The sequence below is a fragment of the Ursus americanus genome, chromosome 1, assembly GCF_024610735.1.
Source record: "Ursus americanus isolate L20-20 chromosome 1, mUrsAme1.1.p, whole genome shotgun sequence".
Classification (NCBI taxonomy): Eukaryota; Metazoa; Chordata; class Mammalia; order Carnivora; family Ursidae; genus Ursus; species Ursus americanus.
Genome location: NC_142127.1, coordinates 39,514,877 through 39,533,877, shown reverse-complemented (window position 1 = coordinate 39,533,877; position 19,001 = coordinate 39,514,877). Strand labels below are relative to the sequence as shown.

At 43.7% G+C, this 19,001-nt stretch overlaps 1 protein-coding gene across 1 annotated transcript in view; it reads left to right on the top strand.

Annotated features, from left to right (window-relative positions):
- Positions 1 to 437: 437 nt before the first annotated feature.
- PLA2R1 (phospholipase A2 receptor 1) overlaps positions 438 to 19,001 on the top strand; it is a 112,123-nt gene continuing 93,559 nt past the window's right edge. The window contains 2 exon segments of the mRNA XM_045781034.2: positions 438 to 917; positions 18,202 to 18,585. Coding sequence (XP_045636990.2) covers positions 524 to 917; positions 18,202 to 18,585 — 778 coding nt within the window. The 5' untranslated portion in view covers positions 438 to 523.

Below are 19,001 nucleotides of genomic sequence, written 5' to 3'. Positions count from 1 at the left end.
GGAGTGACCTAGAGCAAATAATTTTGCCTTTCCAGATGGCTTTTCTCAGCTATAAAGTGGAATAACAGCTGTAAAGTGGGTTAACCCAGTTATTTTGCTAGGCTAGGGGGATTCACGGAGATGGAAAGTGGGGAGATGGCATTTAAAAAAGAAAAGGAGCTCAACAATGGAAGAACCTTGGGGGTACTTTGAGGAAGGACCCTGGCGCACCCCCACGGATCTCCATGGTCCATATTCCAGGGGAGGGGAGATCCAGAGTACTCCCAAAGCGCCTGGGTTCACAGAGCAGCTCCGTCTACTCTAAGCTGCTTGCTGCCAAATCTGCAGTGTTTACCAGAATCCGGCTGGTTTGCAAACTCAGATGTCAGACTTCCTGCCCAGAGATTCTAACTTGCTCACCCCCAACTCCTGTCGGCCTCCCCGAGGAAGGAGAGAGGGGACTGGAAGCAGGAGGAGCTTGCACCGGGTAGCCTCACCCCTCCTCTCTCCCCACCCCAAAGGCAGGAATTTCTGGGAAGGGCAGATGGTCCACCGCCTCTTCCTCCTCCTTCTCGAAGCCGGAGTGAGTAGGGCGGGGAAAACCTCCGCAACTTCCCTGTCTCCAGCCCAGAGCCCCGAGTGTCCGCACACTGTGGTGACAGGGACGACGGAGTGGGCCTCCGGGAGGCTGGGGTGGCGAGGCCCGGGGAGGCGTGGAGCACCGAGGGGGCTGCGGTCCCGCCTCCAGCCCCGCGGTCCCGCGCTGGGGCTTTGGCGCTGGCCCCCCCGCGACGGTCTCCCGGGCGCGCGGCGAGCCCAATGGTTAGCGATGCTGTTGCTGCGGTCGCTGACCCTGCTGCTTCTGCTGGGGGCGCCACGGAGCTTGGCCGAGGGCGCGGTGACCGCGCTTAACCCCGAGTCGGTCCTCGAGTGGCAGGGTGAGTGTCCCCCGGACGAAGAGACCAGATCGGCACATCGGGGTCGGGGGTGGTTACGGCAGAGGAGGAACGGGTGAAGCTGAGGGCGGGGAGGGGTAAGCAGCTAAGGCGACCGTATTTATATGATGGCCGCGTCTCGGTAGTCCCGCGAAGGCCGGCGGATGGGCCAGTCCTGCACCGGGACGGGCCTTGCACCCCGCTCTTCCTGCCCCCCAACCTTCTCCTCCAGTCCTGCACCGTCCAGGCGTCCGCGGGCGGCGCGTCCAGGGCCCGGCCCGGGTTCCAAAGCAAAACTTGACCGAGCTGTGGCCCGGGACAAGCCGGGCACATAAAGATAGGAGACGTTTCAAAATGTAGCCACCTGAGAGTTGTTTATTTGGGAGGATCAACTCTCCGATAAATGACTGCAAAAAGATGTCCCATTTCGTCCCCTCCCAAAGCAAACCTGCATGTGTGCCGCCACTTGCCCAGTGGCCCCAAGCCGGGCTTCCATCCCTCTGCTCCTTCGGGAAAGAATATTTAATCTTTTCTATTAATACCTTGCAGACCAAATGGGGGCATGGAGCCTCTATAGGCCACGAACTATGCAAGCTGGAGCAAATAATCCTCTTTGCCTCTCACTTTCTCTCATCAGAGAAATGGGGTGTGTGATATCCAGAGGCCCACGGAGGAGTAAATGAGATCGTTCCTAAGGCATCTGGCACACCTGTGAGCCAGAGTTCCCTCAAACTCACCCCCGCAGCCCATGTGCACACATGGATCAAGTCACCATTTATTCAGCACCCAGTGCGCAGAAGACTCATAAAAGGGGTCCACAGCGGAGAATAACTAACTGCATGGGGGCTTCTTAAGGCAAAGAGGCCAGTGTCCAAAACTGAAAGCCCCTCTGTGAAAGGAGAAGGGAGGCAGGGGGCAAATAAACCAGCAGGAACCTCCAGGCAGCCTCTGTCCTCTCTGCCTTTGCGGATAAGTTTGGAAAGAAGAGGTAAAACAGGGTGTGATCCATGCCTGCGTTCATTGTTTTCTTTCTCAACATACTATGCCTACATTTTTTAGGTAATCTTTTCTGGACTGTATTCTCTAGCACTCCCACAAGGCTTTATCCGGGACAGGTTGAGTAATTCTTATTCTAAAATGGCCAAAGATCAGAGACCTCTTAACCTTCTTGGTAAATTCAATACAAACGGTCCTGTGGGGGCACCTGGGTGGCCCAGTTGGTTAAGCATCTGCCTTCAGCTCAGGTCATGATCCCAGGGTCCTGGGTTAGAGTCCCACATGAGGCTCCCTGCTCAGCAGGGAGTCTGCTTCTCCCTCTCCCTCTGCCTGCTGCTCCCCTTGCTTGTGCTCTCCCTCTCTCTCTCTGTCAAATAAAAAAAATAAAATCTTAAAAAGAAGAAAGAAAGGGGAGTAGACAATGGAGTAGACAATGTCTCAGGTCCCTTCCAGTGCTAATTCTAATTGAGCAGATACCCAAAAAAGAAAAAAAGAGAGAAAGAAAGAAGGAAAGGGAAAAAGAAAGAAAGAAAGAAAGAAAGAAAGAAAGAAAGAAAGAAAGAAAGAAAGAAAAAGGAGGGAGGGAGGAGGGAGGAAGGAAGGAAAGAAAGGAGGGAGGGAGGGAGAGAGAAAAAGAAGAAAAGAAAAGAAAAAAGAAAAGAAAAAAAAGAGTCCTGTGGATGTACATTTGACCCCCTGGTAGGGTCCATCTTCACTAAGAGTTGACCAAACAGTGCTTATTCCTCTACATTTTAAAATGTGCCTGAGCGCTAGGTATCGAGAACAGGGCAGCAGCCCATAGGACAGAAGCTGCACCCAAGCCACACAGAAAATGCACCGGTGAGCCTCTGAGGCAGGGTTAGCACTAATGAGCTTATCCCTACTATATGTAGCAGACCCAAATCCTGGCCTGAGATAGTTTCTAATCAGTGCCTTCTTCTCAGTGGTCAAGGACACTCTGAAGTTAAAACCATCTGCTATCTCCTGTACATTCCAAGTGACAATTTGCAAATCTGAAAATCTGACATAGTTGGCAGAGAGATTATTCAGGTATGAAAATGCTGTTACTGGTGTTCACTGAATGTGTGGCATTGGAGACTGTGTGACATTGAATGTGCCAATCCTTGCACAGGCTCCCCTCCCTGACTTCCATCACCCACATCAGTGAAATTTTAAGTATAATCTAGATGGGTTTGAAATCAGGTTTTTCCTGTCTATCTCAAGATGGAAAAACCAAATCTTAGCATTGGAAGGGACCTGAGACATTGTCTACTCCAGACATCCATTTTTCAAATGTGGAAGCTGAGGTACAGCTTTTACACAGGTTTTTGACCATGTTTTGGGGGTGTTCCACATGTGCACCAACCACAGTGACTTACTTTTAGCCGTGATTGGTATCCACAGAGCAGCCAGAAGAAATATGCATGCATTTCAGCTTTATACTCACTAATAAGGGATATGTAATAATGCAAGGCAGATTACACATATAGTACTTTTTCATCTGAGTTGTTTCATTATGTATTGGGAGGCAGATGATGGATGCTTTTGTGCTGACTTTTCATTTATCAATCATTTTAATGTCATATAATAGTTCAGTTCATGGTCTCTGAGCCAGACTGTATGGGTCCAAATCCTGTCTCTACCATTTACCAGCTGTGTTACCTTGGACAAGTTACTTCACCTCTCTGTGCCTCAGTTTTCTCGTATATAAAAATGGAGGGAATAATACTACTTACTCAGGTGTTGTCCTTTTGTTTCAGTATAACCACAGCACCATCTTCCTCTGGCCAATCCAGACCATTTTGACAGGCTGACAGGCCTTTAACAATCATATCCTGCCCTGTGCACGGCATTGTACTTGGCACATCGGCAGCTTGTCTCCCACCTCTCGTTGGCTATCACACAGGCCTCACTGTGATTCTGCAATCTGACCTCTTCTAGCAAGTGCTGCAACATGGTAACTTCACTCACTCAAGGACCCCTAACACTGGGAGGGCAGGTGGGAGAATGAAGATGGGAGTAGGCACCTGGGGAAAGGTGGACATAGTCTCTGTAGAGGTTGCTAAAGGAAATGAACAGGGGGCAATGAAAGAATTTTAAAGCTATGTTGAGAGCTGAAAATGATGTGAAATGCTCTCATCCCACCCAATAACAAGAGACTTTGCTCAGCAGTACTTATTTTCCCAGGGGCAGGACTGGAAGAGGGAGCCCATGGCTGTGTTAGTCCTTCAGAACAGTCAGAGTAGGCTTTTCTGAATGACCAGTGACCAAGGGAAGTGGGGGTGCTGATGATCCTGAGGTCAAAGTGCATGACCATGGGGGCCTGTCTAGAAGACAGTGAACTGAAGTAGAGGGGTAGGGTCATCTCTTGAAATCCTGTGCCAATGGGAAGAGGGGGAGGGGCTGGAGGCCTCAGCCGTTGATTCACTATCTGTTGAGCACTATGTGCCTTATCTCCCTACTTGGTCTGGGTTCACCCACAAGAAATCCCTGAGACATGTATTTATTTGGGAGGTGATTCTAGCAGACACAATGAAAGAGTGAGGAAAGGAGGCAGGGAAGGGGCTCAATTTCACAGGAGCCCTTCTCAGTGACTGTGGAGAGCACAGTGGGCCCACCAAGGGGCAGGAAACAGAGGTATTCATCCACCAACTCCTATTTCTCCCTGATGGAGGGTCCCTCCTGGGGCACAATCTGGTCTCTGGCCTGCGTGGAGCACTGTGAGGCAGAGACACAAAGAGTCAGTCAGAAAATATGAGAACTGTCTCAGGTGAATGACCTCCAGGGTCGGTGGTGTGGATAGGGAACCAATGAAATCTGTTACTCACTCCCAGATTGGGGAGATAAAAATATGAGTAGGCTATGTCCTCAAGAGGCAGAGAGTCCAGAGACAGATATGGAAACAAAAATTACAAAACAGTGCAATAGATGTTAAGATAACAAGGAATGAGCAAAGTTCTAAAGTTCTGCTCCACTGGCCTGAGGGGCTGGGGACTACAAAAAAGGCATTTATTTTCCTGAAAAATAAGTAGGTAGTTGCCACATGGGAAAAAGGAGATGGAGCATTCTGGCGGAAAGCACAGAAAGTGTGCAAAGGCACAGAATCATGTGTTGGGCAGTAGGCTGAAAGTTCTAGTCCGAGCTCTTTTGGATGGAAGAAAGAGGGCCCACAGAAAGTCACTCAGGCAAACATGAGGCTGGATAATAGGGTGCTAGGATCTCAAGGGGGACCGAAGGACAGGCTCTCCTGTGCAGCCAGGCCTCCTGCGAATGAGAACTGGCCACTGAAATAAAGAAACTACTTTCTCTGTTCCTCTCTCTCCTTGCTGGTCCCTGTTTGGTTCTTTCTGTGGACTGGTCTCTTCTGCTTCAACTTGCAGGAACTTTCATGTGTAGCTCCCACAGCTTCCTTGAAAAAGTTGCCTAATTTCCTAGGAGAGGAATCTGGCCACACTCGTCATAGCATGCTGGCCAGTCCCTGCACTCTGCCCTTGAATTAGAGGCTTTCCCATGGCTGGTAGGCTGTAATAGTGGTGTGAGGTGCACACACGGATCTGCTCCATTAGGGGCTGTGATAGCGTAGATCCCCAGAATAGGGTTGTGGCAGGACAGGAAGTTGTGACAGATCTATATTCGGATGCATGTAAGAGATGAGGAAATGAAGAGTTTGGTTAGAGGCTCTGCTTAAGGAAAATAAATTCTGGTGGCATGAATTGGGTACTGCTAAGAAGAGCCTCATGAAGGGAACTGGAACACACTTTTAAGTTTAGGAATGCCATGGTCAGTTTGGGACTTGAAGAGGGTAGTTATGGAGGGCAGCAAAGAGACCATGTGAGAGGTTAAAGCGACTGCTCATGAAGAAAGACGTTGATGACCTGCGCTAAGTCAGTCACAGCAGGAATACTGAGAAGCAGAAAGTTTGGATTCAAGATATATGGCTTAAAAAAGAAGAAAATTAAAAACAATAAACTTTGTGAAAGACATGTGAGAAATGTAGACAAACGCAGAACAGGAGGGGCAGTGGTTATCCTTTCTTGGTAGTGACCAGGTCCAAGGTGTGGTTGTAATCGTGGTCACTGAAGCGGGGAACAGGTGAAAGAAGGTCCTTGGAGCAGAGTAAGTTGAGGAACCCAGTATCCACAGCAGTACAGACATATGCATGTGAAACAAAAGTTTTGATTAAAAAATACCATTACCTAATACGATGTGCTGGTACTCATCTACTCTGTTCCATTCTTTATTTTGTAACACGGGTTATGACACACTACATTGATATCATGACCCATTCATGAGCCATGACCTGTGGTGGAGAAAACGCTGGGCCGGAGTGTTAGGGCATCTGTGCGGAAGTTGAAGGCATTGAGGTGGAGAGGAGAACGCGGAGCCTGCTGGCACCAAAGTCATAGCGAAGTTAAGGAAGAGGTTCAGGATGGTGCACCCCAGTGTTGAGGAAGGGAAGACTGATTGCCATGTGGGAGAGGTTTCTGAAGGAGGGTGATGAGAGCCACCACCTGGAGACAGCAGTGGGGAGACGCGGTGACCCTGAGATTTCCCCATAGCTTCCATTTCTTATACAAAGGTAACAATGGCTCCCTTGACTGCTCCTAATAGTACCTAACATTTGAAGAATGATTACTGTGCTATTTTACATACATTAACACACTGAACCTTCAGCACAATAAGGTAGGTACTATTAATACATACACTTCTTGGCCAATGAAGAAGGTTAAAGAGTTTGCACCTATAGGAACCAGAAAAACGGGAATGTGAACCAGGCACTCTAGCACTAATGCAGAAGACACCTCCCCCATAGCCTTGTGACCTCATAAAATAGTTCATTTTCTATCCTGTTGTTTGATGGGAACATGTGATTTGATTCTGTGACAGGGGGAACGGGAAGCCAGCCTCTTGTGCTCTGCAATTCCTCCTTTTCCAAACCAGTACGTCTACATGTAAGAGTGAATATTTTCATAAAGCAGAAAAGTTAGCGATTTTTAAAAAAACCATTCTAGGCAATTCCTACACCCCTGGGCAATGAGCCATTCTCCTAATCTAGAGATGTGGAATCTAAGTGAAAGCCTGATCCGGGACGGGTTTAGCTTTCCTACCCGGCCATCAATCACTCCCACCACCGGACTCTGTTTCTCCCATTTTCATCATTATCTCTCAGAATCTCTTCCACTTCATGCTTTTCTCATCCCAGCTTCTCTGACTACCTGTTTTCCTTTTGAGAGTCAGCATAGACGTCCAGTTGTCTTGGTGCTTTACTTTTTCTCATTAAGTTTCTAACTTCTTCCTATTGTTGCGTTGTTACAGTAACTGATACCACACAATACAGGTTCTAAGCCAATGACCAGAACAGTAAACTCACACAGAGAGCTCAGTTGTCCCCTCATTTCCCCTTCCTTGACCTAACAATTTGCTTATTTATATCCAGTTTTCTGAAGAAATGATTCCTTTGTCTCTTCTAAACTCATCCCTGTGTGATGAATCCTCATGTAATCTATCAAAGTAATATAGTTGAGACATTTATAGACCCTTGCCTCCACTTTCTTTTAGAAATTATCCTTGAAAGCCTTTTAGGAGATATTCCAATACAAAGCTAGGAACATAAATTATATTTCTTTAATTATTCAGAGTGAAAGGAAATACAGTTCATAAAAGAAACAAACAAAAGAATGCCTTATAAACACTGTATTAAGTCATTCAGGGAAAAATATTTTATAAAGCCAGTCAAGAAAAATGGAGGAATATTATTAAAATTTCTGTAAATTGGGTTCTGTGATACAGAGCTAAACAAAACAAACAAGAGGTTTCTGCTTTCATGTGCGGCCACATGATTTTTTAATTTATGATACTTTCCAGACTACAACAGTTCCAAGTAAATATGCTACTATGCTAAGTGAAATAAGTCAGTAAGGGAAAAACAAATACCGTATGATTTCATTCATATGTGGAATTTGAGAAACTAAACAAATGAATAAAGGGAAAAAAAGAGCAAGACAAACAAAGAAATAGACTCTTAACTATAGAGAACAAACTGATGGTTACCAGAAGAAGCGGGGTGAGTGGAGGAATGCATGAAATAGGTGATAGGGATTAAGGAGTGCAGTGGTTGTGATGAGCGCTGGGTGATGTATGGAAGTGTTGAATCACTATATTGCGCATCTGAAACTAATGTTACTCTCTATGTTAACTAACTGGAATTTAAATGAAACCTTAATTTAAAAAAAGTAAATGGCTAACCTAAAAATATATTCAGTCTCCCAGGTAATAAAATAAACACACACACAAAAAAAGCTTGTTAGCATAAAAAAGAAATATGCACATTAAAAAGTTTTACTATTTCTGGCTTTTGGCATTCTGCTCTTGAGAACTTTCCTTTTCAATTATGAAAATATAAGAGGAAATTCAAAGTGGTTGTCTAAAAGCATTATTGTCTTACTTGACACTATCCATGTTTGACATTTAGATTTGCTTTTCTTTTATTAACACTTATAGAGTGATCATAGTGACTGAAGTCATCCTTATCATGATCCTATGAAGCCAGTGCTATTATTACACCCATTGTGCAGATGGAGAAACCAAGGCAGTTACTGTTCAGCTTTAAGCAGTTCTGCCATAAAAGAAGGGCTCTGTAGTTTTCCGAAGTCTTTCGTCTTCAGTGTTAGATTTGTTCAAGTAAGAACAGGGTGGGTTCATGGGCATGTGGCCAGTGAAGACACATAGAGTGTCGTGCTCAACAGGATATTGCACTTGGAGTTTAATGTTCTGTGGTTTTGGGTCTTGCAATTCTTAATAATTTTAATCTCTGAATTTGTGCTTTGGGCATGAAGGTTCATGGGACAACAGAGAATGAGCCAGAAGCTAGAAACCTCAGCTCAAGCTCAGTCCCACTTGTTTCACAACCACCTACTCAGCCCCGCCAGATCCCCTGGATGGGTTCTAAGCTGCCGCTTCCCCACTCCTACCCTCCATCCACTGTTCCAACAGGTTGTGTTCAGGTTGGGGGACAGGAGGCTGGGTGTCTGCTAGTGGATGGCCAGTGGCATCTCAGGGAGGAGCAAGGCAGCGGCTATCCCCACTGGGCTGACAGCACCAGGCCTGTCTGGTGAGGACTGGGTGCGGAGCCTGTCACCTATCCCCAATCCAGGTACTGAGTGTGAGTCCAGCACTTTTTGGCACAGAGGCTACAATCCCTTGTGGGCTCATAGGAAGTGGAGATTGAATTGATTTCCCTGCTCCAGATAGGGCCCTACATTTTTATCTTACTCTGGGCTCTGCAAAGTAGGTAGCCAGCCTGAATCAGAAGCATGGGGACTAATAATAGTTTGAATTGTATCCCCCTCTAAATTTATATGTTGAATTCCTAACCCCCATTACCTCAGAATGAGAACTTATTTAGAGATAGGGTCTTTATGGAGGTAATCCAGTTAAAATGAGGCGATTAGGGTGGACCCTAATTTCATACAACTGGTGTCCTTATAAGAAGGGGAAACTGGGATGCAGAAATATGCATAGAAAGTAGATGATATGAAGAGGCACAGGGAGAAGACACCCATCTACAAGGCAAAGAGGGAGCCTGGGACAGATTCTCCTCTCACAGGCTCAGATGGGGCCAGTCCTGCTGACACCTTGATTTTTTACTTCCGGCCTCCAAATCTGTGGGACAATAAATTTCTATTAAGTCACTCAGTTTGTGGTACTTTTTACTGCAGCCGTAGCAAACTAGTACAGGACTAACGATATATCTACCATTAAAAGTTGTTTTTGTGTTTGTGCTAATTTCGATCTCCCAGTTAATTAAATGTATATTTTTCTTAAATGGGTATATTCTTGAAACACCTAAGATGGATGAGCTCATGTAATCACTTTTCCATTCAATAATGTCACATCATTTCCAGGATTGTTCTGGTTGTTGTTGGAGTTGTTTTCTGTTTCTGTTTGTTTTGTGACCTCGTCTTTGAATCATATCCCCAGGGCTTCAACGTGCAGGCATTTGTGAGGGAAGTTTAACTATGTTCTGTCTTACTGTGTCTTGCCGTAACTTGCTCTTTGTAGCGAGGCTTCCTGGTGACTGAGATGGTGTATTTTCAGCAGTCTATAAGAAGCTAACAGAGCTGCTGTGAATAATGATTTTTATACCAGTAATGTCTATTAGGTGCTTTTGAGTTAAAGACAAAATGATGGAGGGACAGACTAAAGCGAAAAGGAAGAAAAAGATTTTCAACTCAGTTTAAGAATTCATTGGTAAGTTACAGCAAGATACAGTGAAGAACTTCAGGAGATGAGATTTTCTGCAAGGGTCAGCTACTGCTAAATGAGAATGGCAGAGAGGAAGGGACGGGAGGGAATCCGAGTAAGCAGGGGGTGGCAAGGACAGTCTAAAAGGGTTAACCCACTTCACACAGAGGTTGGTAACAGGCAATTCAAATTCCCACAAAACTGGAGCCAGTGGAGCTGATTAGCTGGGTTTCATGTTTCCTGCGTGTGAGAAAGAGTATTGTGTGCCCCATGGAACTGGGAGTGGCAATTTGGGAAGATTAGAGAGAAAAGGGGAGAGAACACGTAAAAAGATTTAGCAAGAGGGATCCCATGGGCCTGTGGAGGTGGTGATTATCCAGGTTCAGAAGCTGCAGGAAAACAAAGAAAGTTCAACATCAAGGACAGTGCTAGGGCAGATAAAGAAACGGAAGTTCTGTGACAGGATAAGGAGATATTTTAAAATGTGCTTTACCTTTTAGTTGATTAATAGAAGGCAATTGAGAGGTAGCCATAGGCTTTGTTAGGGGCTGTCAGTTAAGAGACAAACACCAAATCTCAGATGATTTGGGATAAAATGCAAATATGCATGCAGAGAGGGCCAGAAGGGACAGGCACACTTTTCACTTTGTTCTGCAGGACTGTTCTTTCAAGTACAATGCACATGCTGCAAGCCTCAGAAATTCCTTGCTTATTGGTTTGGAAAGTCATATTAAGAATCCAGATTTTCTGCATCATTCAGCCATGAACAGAACTTGATTCAGCAGCTTACAACATCCTTTCCTGCTACGGAGTCATCTAAGTAAGGAGCACCATCAGATCTGAATCCACTGTTCACTAGACAGGACAAACCAGAATTTGTGTAGCTGGAAAAGGTCAATACATCTCAAGAGAGACGCTGCTTACCTTTGGATTAGTTACAGGGGAGAAATGCCCTCCCCACTACCTTCTGGACCCTTTCCATGCCCAAACTGAAACACTGTAGTCTCCCTCTTTTTGTGGGGGATACTTTCTGAGACCCCCAGTGGATGCCTGAAACTGCAGATAGTACCAAACCCTATACATACTATGGTTTTTCCTATACATACATACTATGATGAAGTTTAATTTATAAATTAGACATAGTAAGAGATTAACCACAGTAACTAATAATGAAATAAAACAATTACAATATACTGTAATAAAAATTATGTGAATGTGGTCTCTTTCTCAAAATACCTCATTGTACTGTACTCACCCTTCTTGTGCTGACGTCAGATAATAAAATATCTGTGTGATGAGATGAAGTAGAGGTGAATACTGTAGGTACTATAACATAGTATTAGGCTACCTGTGACCTTCTGGTGACATATAGGAAGAAGGATCATCTGCTGCCTGACCATGGCTGGCCTCGGCTAAACTGAAACAGCCGAAAGCAAAATGGAGATAAGGGTCGGGGAGGGACTACTATACTGTCAGAACAGAATGGAATGAAACAGATTCAAGAGATGCTACAGGGCGGAGAGTGCCTGAGCACCAGCTGTGTGGGTGCATAGAGGAGAAGAGCTTTAAATCCAGGGAAATGGGGTGGGAGGTTGAAACTGGATTGTATTTGGCAAGCTGTGGCTTCCTAATAGCTTTCTTAAGCATTGCACTTGATGTGAACCGTGTGTGAACTTTTCCTTCCACTTCCCTTAACATGGAGGAGCACAGAGGCTGACTTTTTACGTGTAGTTGGATTAGCTGGCCACCATCATAGTAGAACTTACTGAATACCAGAAAGCCCTTTGCTTGCCTAAAATTCACCATAAAAAGAGCGTTTCTTTAGGAATTGTTTTATTGCTTGTTTCCAGTGTTTTTGTGTGAAAAGTACAGAAATCTCAACGAAGTCTTAATGCTTCAAACCTTATCTTATTCACTTACCACTTCAAACCTCCAGCCATTTGTAAGAGAAGAGCTGTCTAAAGCAGAAAGAGGAACCCCAAGGCAGGTGGAGGTGATCAGAAGGGGTGCCAAAAGTGAAGTGGTAGGGACCTCAAGAGAAATGGTCTTACAGGTACCTCCAGTCAGCACCGTTCAAACAGATGGGTCAGACTATAATATTAGCCCCAGGCTTGAGACTCCAACACCATGGTATCATAGGAATTGGCAGGCATTGACCAGCCACATGAACAGCTGAAACTAGAAAACAAGTCATTGCAACTACCTTTTCCAGGGGCGCCTGGGTGGCACAGCGGTTAAGCGTCTGCCTTCGGCTCAGGGCGTGATCCCGGCGTTATGGGATCAAGCCCCACATCAGGCTCCTCCGCTGTGAGCCTGCTTCTTCCTCTCCCACTCCCCCTGCTTGTGTTCCCTCTCTCGCTGGCTGTCTCTGTCTCTGTCAAATAAATAAATAAAATCTTTAAAAAAAACAAAAAAACAAAAAAAACAACAACAAAAACTACCTTTTCCAGAAGCCTCACATTCCATCAATCACTAAATCTTGTCATTTCTTCCCCCTTTGAATTCTCTTTCTAGTGACTGGAGTCTCACCATTCCCTCTTCTTTCTCACCACCCCAGAATTAACGCCTTCTCTCCCCTTGCTGGACCATAGCAATAGTCCCCAGACTGTGCTCCAGCTTCACTGGGGGACTGTATCGTCCTATCTAAGGATGAGAACTCCTCTAGGCCAGGAACCTGGACATTTGTCTCACTGATAATCTTAGCACCTAAAACAACGCTGGGCACACAGTAAGTGCTCAATAAATGCTTTTGTTGAATGATTCACCATGCCAATTCATCTACACCACAGCCTCAGTCATGCCTGCTTTTATTCCCAAAGCTCTCTCTCTCTCATCTGAAGAATGATAGGAAAATTTTTGAATAAAATTCAACTTCTTCATAAAATGGCCCCAAACCACCTCTTTCTAACTTTATATTCTATAACCACCAAAGTCTTCTATATCGTTGGGCTCTCATCACCCTGGAGCTGATTATTTTTGTCACTTCTGAGCTTTGGTGATATTCTCTCTGTCCAGAGTACCCCCAGCTATGCACCTATAGACCTCCTGCATTATTCTGAACTCTCTCTCTTTCTCTCTCTCTGCAGTGAAACAGGCATCTTGCTGGGCTAGTTCACCAATATACCTCCGTGTGTGACAAAAGTTAGGTCCCTAATAAATGACTATTGAATGAAAATGTGTTTGTGGGTGTGTGTGTGTGTGTGTGTGAGAGAGAGAGAGAGAGAGAGATTGGAAGAAAGAGAGAGATTTCTCTGATAAGCCAAATTACCCCTCCTAGCCCTGGCTTCCACCTCATTGTGTTTATTTATACCTCTGACATCAAAATATACTTCGGCATTAAGTTATAATTCTTTCTGTACATTTCATGATATACTCCCAGGGTTAACATCAATTCCTTAAGGGCAAACATTATGACATACATATCCTTTTTTCTGCAGGGTTCCTAACACATATGCTAGGGACTCAAAATATGTCTGCTTGAAATTTCAAGTCTCCTACTTCAAATTGTTCGGCAACAATCTGCAGCAGTTTATTTTCTTCTTTATAGGTTATAAATTAACGTATGTAAATAAAGCCAGACCTAGACCTATATGGTCCTCCCTGAGCGCATGGATATTAAACTTCAAGACAAAATGGCTCAGAAAAAAGTGTAAAAGGATGATTCAATGAAATAATCTTTACAGTCCCATCAGCTCTAAAGTTTATGGTTCAGGTTTATGAGTAAAGTTAGTCTCCTCCAAATGGCCCCGTTCCCAGGGTAATGGGTAGGAGAAGGAAGGGAATAATGAAGGGGGGTGGTAAACAGAAGAGGAAATGAACCACAAGAGACTATGGACTCTGGGAAACAAACTGAGGGTTTCAGAGGGGAGGGAGCTGGGGGGGATGGGCTAGCCCAGTGATGGGTATTAAGGAGGACACGTATTGCATGGAGCACTGGGTGTTATGCACAAACAATGAATCATGGAACACTACATCAAAAACTAATGATGTACTGTATGGTGACTAACATATCATAATAAAAAAAAAATGTCCCCATTCCTTCCAGTGCTATTCTCTGTCTTCTCCCTGGAAAGTGGGCAAGTGCATGCTCACTCTCTCTCCACTCAGAATGATCCGAGGACACTGAGGACCCATGTCCACCTCACATTTGATGCCAGTTGAGGATCCAGTCAAGCGTTTTAAATTCTGGGCTATTTTCTTTTGTTTTTCATCACTTGCCTTTAAGGGCTATTTTAAATGTAGTTATAATGTTTTCTTTGGAACTGATGGAACTCCCTTCTTTCCATTAACTATAATTCTCATGATTTCAGAAGAAATGGATATACTTTAAAGGGACGGATATTTAGGCAAATAATTCCTCTCTCTGTCTGTGGTATCTTACACAGTGCCTACCACATGGCTAGCACTCAATGAACACTTGTGGAATGTAGTAATATTCTACATGCAGTCATGAAAGGATTACCTTAAACTTAAATTCCACATTTGATCAAGGAAGAATTCTCCCATTTCTTAGAAAAGTACATGTTATCCTGCGGGGCCAAACGGTGGGTCTAAAATGATCTCCTCCTCAAAAGAACCAGAAGTAGAAAGTAGAACCACTGTATTCCGTGGATTTTATCCCCCCCAAAAGATAAAATTAGCTTATAAGTTACTTCTAGTAAATCAATCCTTTCTTTCCCCCTAAACTTATAATTATGAAGGGAAGTATAATAACATTTTACTGCAAAGAGATTTAGTAATTCTGGCAGTACTTCATTAATCACTTAATCAGTGTTCAAGCAGAACTGATGTCCTTGACATATATAATCAATCTTGATTCCTCCCATTTTGATTTTCATCCTTTCTGAAACCTGACTATAGACACTAAGGATTGGTGGCTTTTTTTCACATTATGTTTTTGTTACAGACAACCCATATATGCATATAATAATAATCAGAATATTGATACTTATATTGGGTCTCCTCATAGTCTACTTGAAAGCAATTGTTTTCTCTTCAGTGAATTTATAGAGATTAATGGTGCCAGGACCAGATTCTATTATACTTTAATGGGAAAATGGGATTGGGTCATTTTTTAGCTTTGTATGGCATAGTATTCTTTTGGAGATGGCATATTTATTGTTATTGTTAAGCCAGAGCTACTTGTTTATGATACATTCTGAGGAACTTTTCCAAAGCTACATTCTAAAGGCAGCTGGGCATGAAAACATAATAGCACTCCAAAAGTGAGCAGCATGGGATTAAGCTTGTCAAATATCTTCTGGTTCAGAAGGGTATTTTTATGACTTTTATTACTGCAGAAGTTCTGATTCCACCACTCCTTTTCTCGTAACACTTAATAATTTGAACATTTAAAAACATTATTTATTCATCCAAAATGTTAGTGATAAATAATTTCCATATTGACTTACAGACCATCCATTCACTCATCCATACACTGCTTGTCAACATCATGGGTTTTCTCTTTCTTATAAGAGAGCTGCCCTATAGACTTTACAGGTAGATGCTAGTATGGAAGATGAACAGATGATGAGTCATAATTCATGATTGCACATATACTTGAACAAACAAGACAAGAATTGTATAATCTGGCTTTTGAAGAGTATTTTTCCTCCATAAAAGATGACCTCAGGATTGTTTAAAAAGTCTACACATGCTGTGTGCTGCAAAAGCTAGAGTAAAAATGAATTTTTCTGGTAATGATAAAAGAGAAGTCTTTGGGGATGCTCAAATTAGCACTATCCAGCTGGTCAATCAGACCTACAGTTGCCTCTGCAGACCAAGAACTGGGAAGCCAAAAGGATGATGGTAACAATAATAACAACAGCGACTTGCTGAAGTCTTCCTATGCCGAAGTGGTGTGTGATGTGCTTTGCATGGATTATTTAATGGAATACTTTTAGTATCCCAGTGAGATCAGTATCACACACGCTCCCTGTTCAAAAGGGAAAGGCGAGGCTCACTGAGACTGAAGTTTCAGACTAGTCTGCCTGATTGAGAACCCTCAACCACTCATCTGTCCACCCATCTTAGGTGTATAAACTGAGGCCCAGGGGGCTGAGATCCAGCCAGTAAGTAGGTGGCAATATTTGAACATGTATTTGAGATAAAAGCTAACCTACAGAACAATTATAGTAAAATAATTATCCTTCAGTGAAAAATTAATGAAACTCTGGGCTAGCTAGAAAGTAATTAGTAGATTACAACAGAAATTAAGGTTAACCTTTTACCCAGGCATGAAAAGGTGAAAAGGAGAGTTGGAGAGAAGGTTAATTATCAGAGTCCACATCGCATTGGCAAGGGGTAGATTTGATCTTGAATGACTATTACTAATAACCATATAGACACGGTCTTCATTAGGAAAACAAATTTCCTGATCTAAATGAAATCTCCCTAAAACCATTCATTCTCTTCCCCCGCCCAAACACATACTTGCTTCTCTTTTGCTCTGATATATGATGATCAAAGCAATTTTCTGACAACTAATTCAACTCCTCAAATATATGGTTATAAGTAAGGTTATCAATTATTAAATGAGGTATAGCTTTAATTAATACATTGGCAATCTTTTTTTTAACAATGTCATAAGTGATTTTGGTTACCGTAAATCAGTTCTTGGCCTGAGTAACTTTGGAAAAAACAAAAGAGCTTTTACCAAAATGAAGCACTGTCCCCATGCACTGATGCACAACGAGACTTGTTCTGCACTGTTCCAAATCTCTAGAAGGACTCCGCTTGTCAGTGCTATGCCCCAGGCACACAACACAACTTGCCCTAAACCACAGCCATTTTAAGGAAAGCTGATAAAGTCCCTTCAGATTTTTGAAGAATGGACCGTAGGTAAAATATAAGAAGGGAGCCTACTTAATGAGGGAACAAAAGAGCTCTTGGACCTGACCAGACATTCTGAGCTGAGTAACTCAGGAACCCTAGGCCTGCCAGCCTCTGAGGCAGGACTCTACAGCTGCCAGCATATCTAATCAACATCAAGCATTTATTGAACTTCTAGAACGTACTCAGTACATTCTGTGCTTAAAATGAAGAAATTAGACATGATTTCCACCTCCAAAAAAACTGTGAGAGGACAAGTTCATGATTGTATAACAGGTGTTTTCCAGACCAGTGACTTAAGATACGATCCGATAGCGGGCAGGTAGCTAACACCCATGCCCTGGCTGGGCCCCACCAGCTTTTCCACAGGAAAATCACCCAGATCTCTTCTTCTGGCTCCGGGAGGTTAGAGGCTCAAAGGTATATCACAAAAGCCTACTTTCTCCATATCTCCCTCTGGTCTGTGTGGCTTGGCTACTGCCACAGTCCTCTACGACCTCTCCTGTATCTACACATGGTGCCAGGTCTAAGCCAGCATCCTGGGCATCCATCTATTGCTGGTCCCACCCAACGAGGCTGCTCTTGTGAAGAGGCCATCCCCACAGGAAATATCCCCACTTTTTTACTCCACATAGACCCAGCACGGAGAACAATTGTGGAGATTTTTTCCCACCAGCACTGCACCTTGTATCAAGATACAAAACAGCACCTCACTTATACCCTTTTGTTTTTCTATAGGAATTTGATGCTAGAACTTTCATTTCAGTGACCCTTGATTCAGCTGGTAGGTTTCTAATATTCAAGCATTTGCCTGAAGAAAACCAAAGGGTCGCCATAACTCTGGACACACAATGTCCCTCCCATTTAGCCCTGGGTATTATTACCAATCCCTGCTCTCTATCCAATTGTGATGAGCTCCTTCACCATAATACCACTCCCCCATGGATCAACAGGCAGCCTTTGCTACTGTATGGCCATGAAGGTCTTAGATCACTTTCCCATTAGTTCCAACAAGTCCATTTTGTTTCCCAAGAAACCCCTCTGTTTTGTGCAAATAAAGCTCTTCTGGTGAACCCATCCATCAACTCCAGACCTGTTCAAAATGGCTGTAAATTGTGACATATGACAGCATGTAGACATGCACACTGGGATCCTCATGGCACTAGTTAATGATACATGAACGTTCCACGCCACGTTTTCTCTTTTGTTGTTTCAGATAAAGGAATATTCGTCATCCAGAGTGAAAGCCTCAAGAAATGCATTCAAGCAGGCAAATCTGTACTGACCCTAGAGAACTGCAAACCACCAAACAAGCACATGCTGTGGAAATGGGTTTCAAACCACCGCCTCTTTAACATAGGAGGCAGTGGCTGCCTAGGCCTGAATTTATCTAATCCAGAACAGCCATTGAGCATATATGAGTGTGATTCCACTCACGTTTCCTTGAGATGGCGCTGTAACAGGAACAGGATCACCGGCCCTCTCCAGTACACGGTCCAGGTGAACCACAACAACATGCTCGTGGCCTCACGGAAATATCTTCAAAAGTGGATTTCCTATATGTCAGATGGTGGAAGCATTTGTGAATATCTGCACAAAGGTAAAAAAAATAATAATCATAATTTAAATAAAAGTACTCATGAAATGGTATATTTAGAAAGTTTGCCCCTAAGTAAAGATTTGTAAATTATATGACAGCACCCAGAGCCTCAAGGGATGTCTGCTAAACATATTTTAGTTGCTTACTCGCTTATTATAAAAGGATTATTGGAGTCTTGGAATGAGCTTTCTACATTCTGCTAAAGAAGCAAAACACAGAATTTAAAGGTATGAGGGGAGAAAACACTTAAATAACTCTCAGAATCAATGGAAAGGAGGAGAAAGAATGGAAGGCTAGGAGAGAAAAAGAAAATAAAGTTGGGAAGAAAAGGTCTTTGAAGTAGAGACTTGTCAGGATGAGTAGAAGAAATTCTCCTGCCCCCATTTCTCTTGTAGAAGCTCAGCCCTGTGTATGAG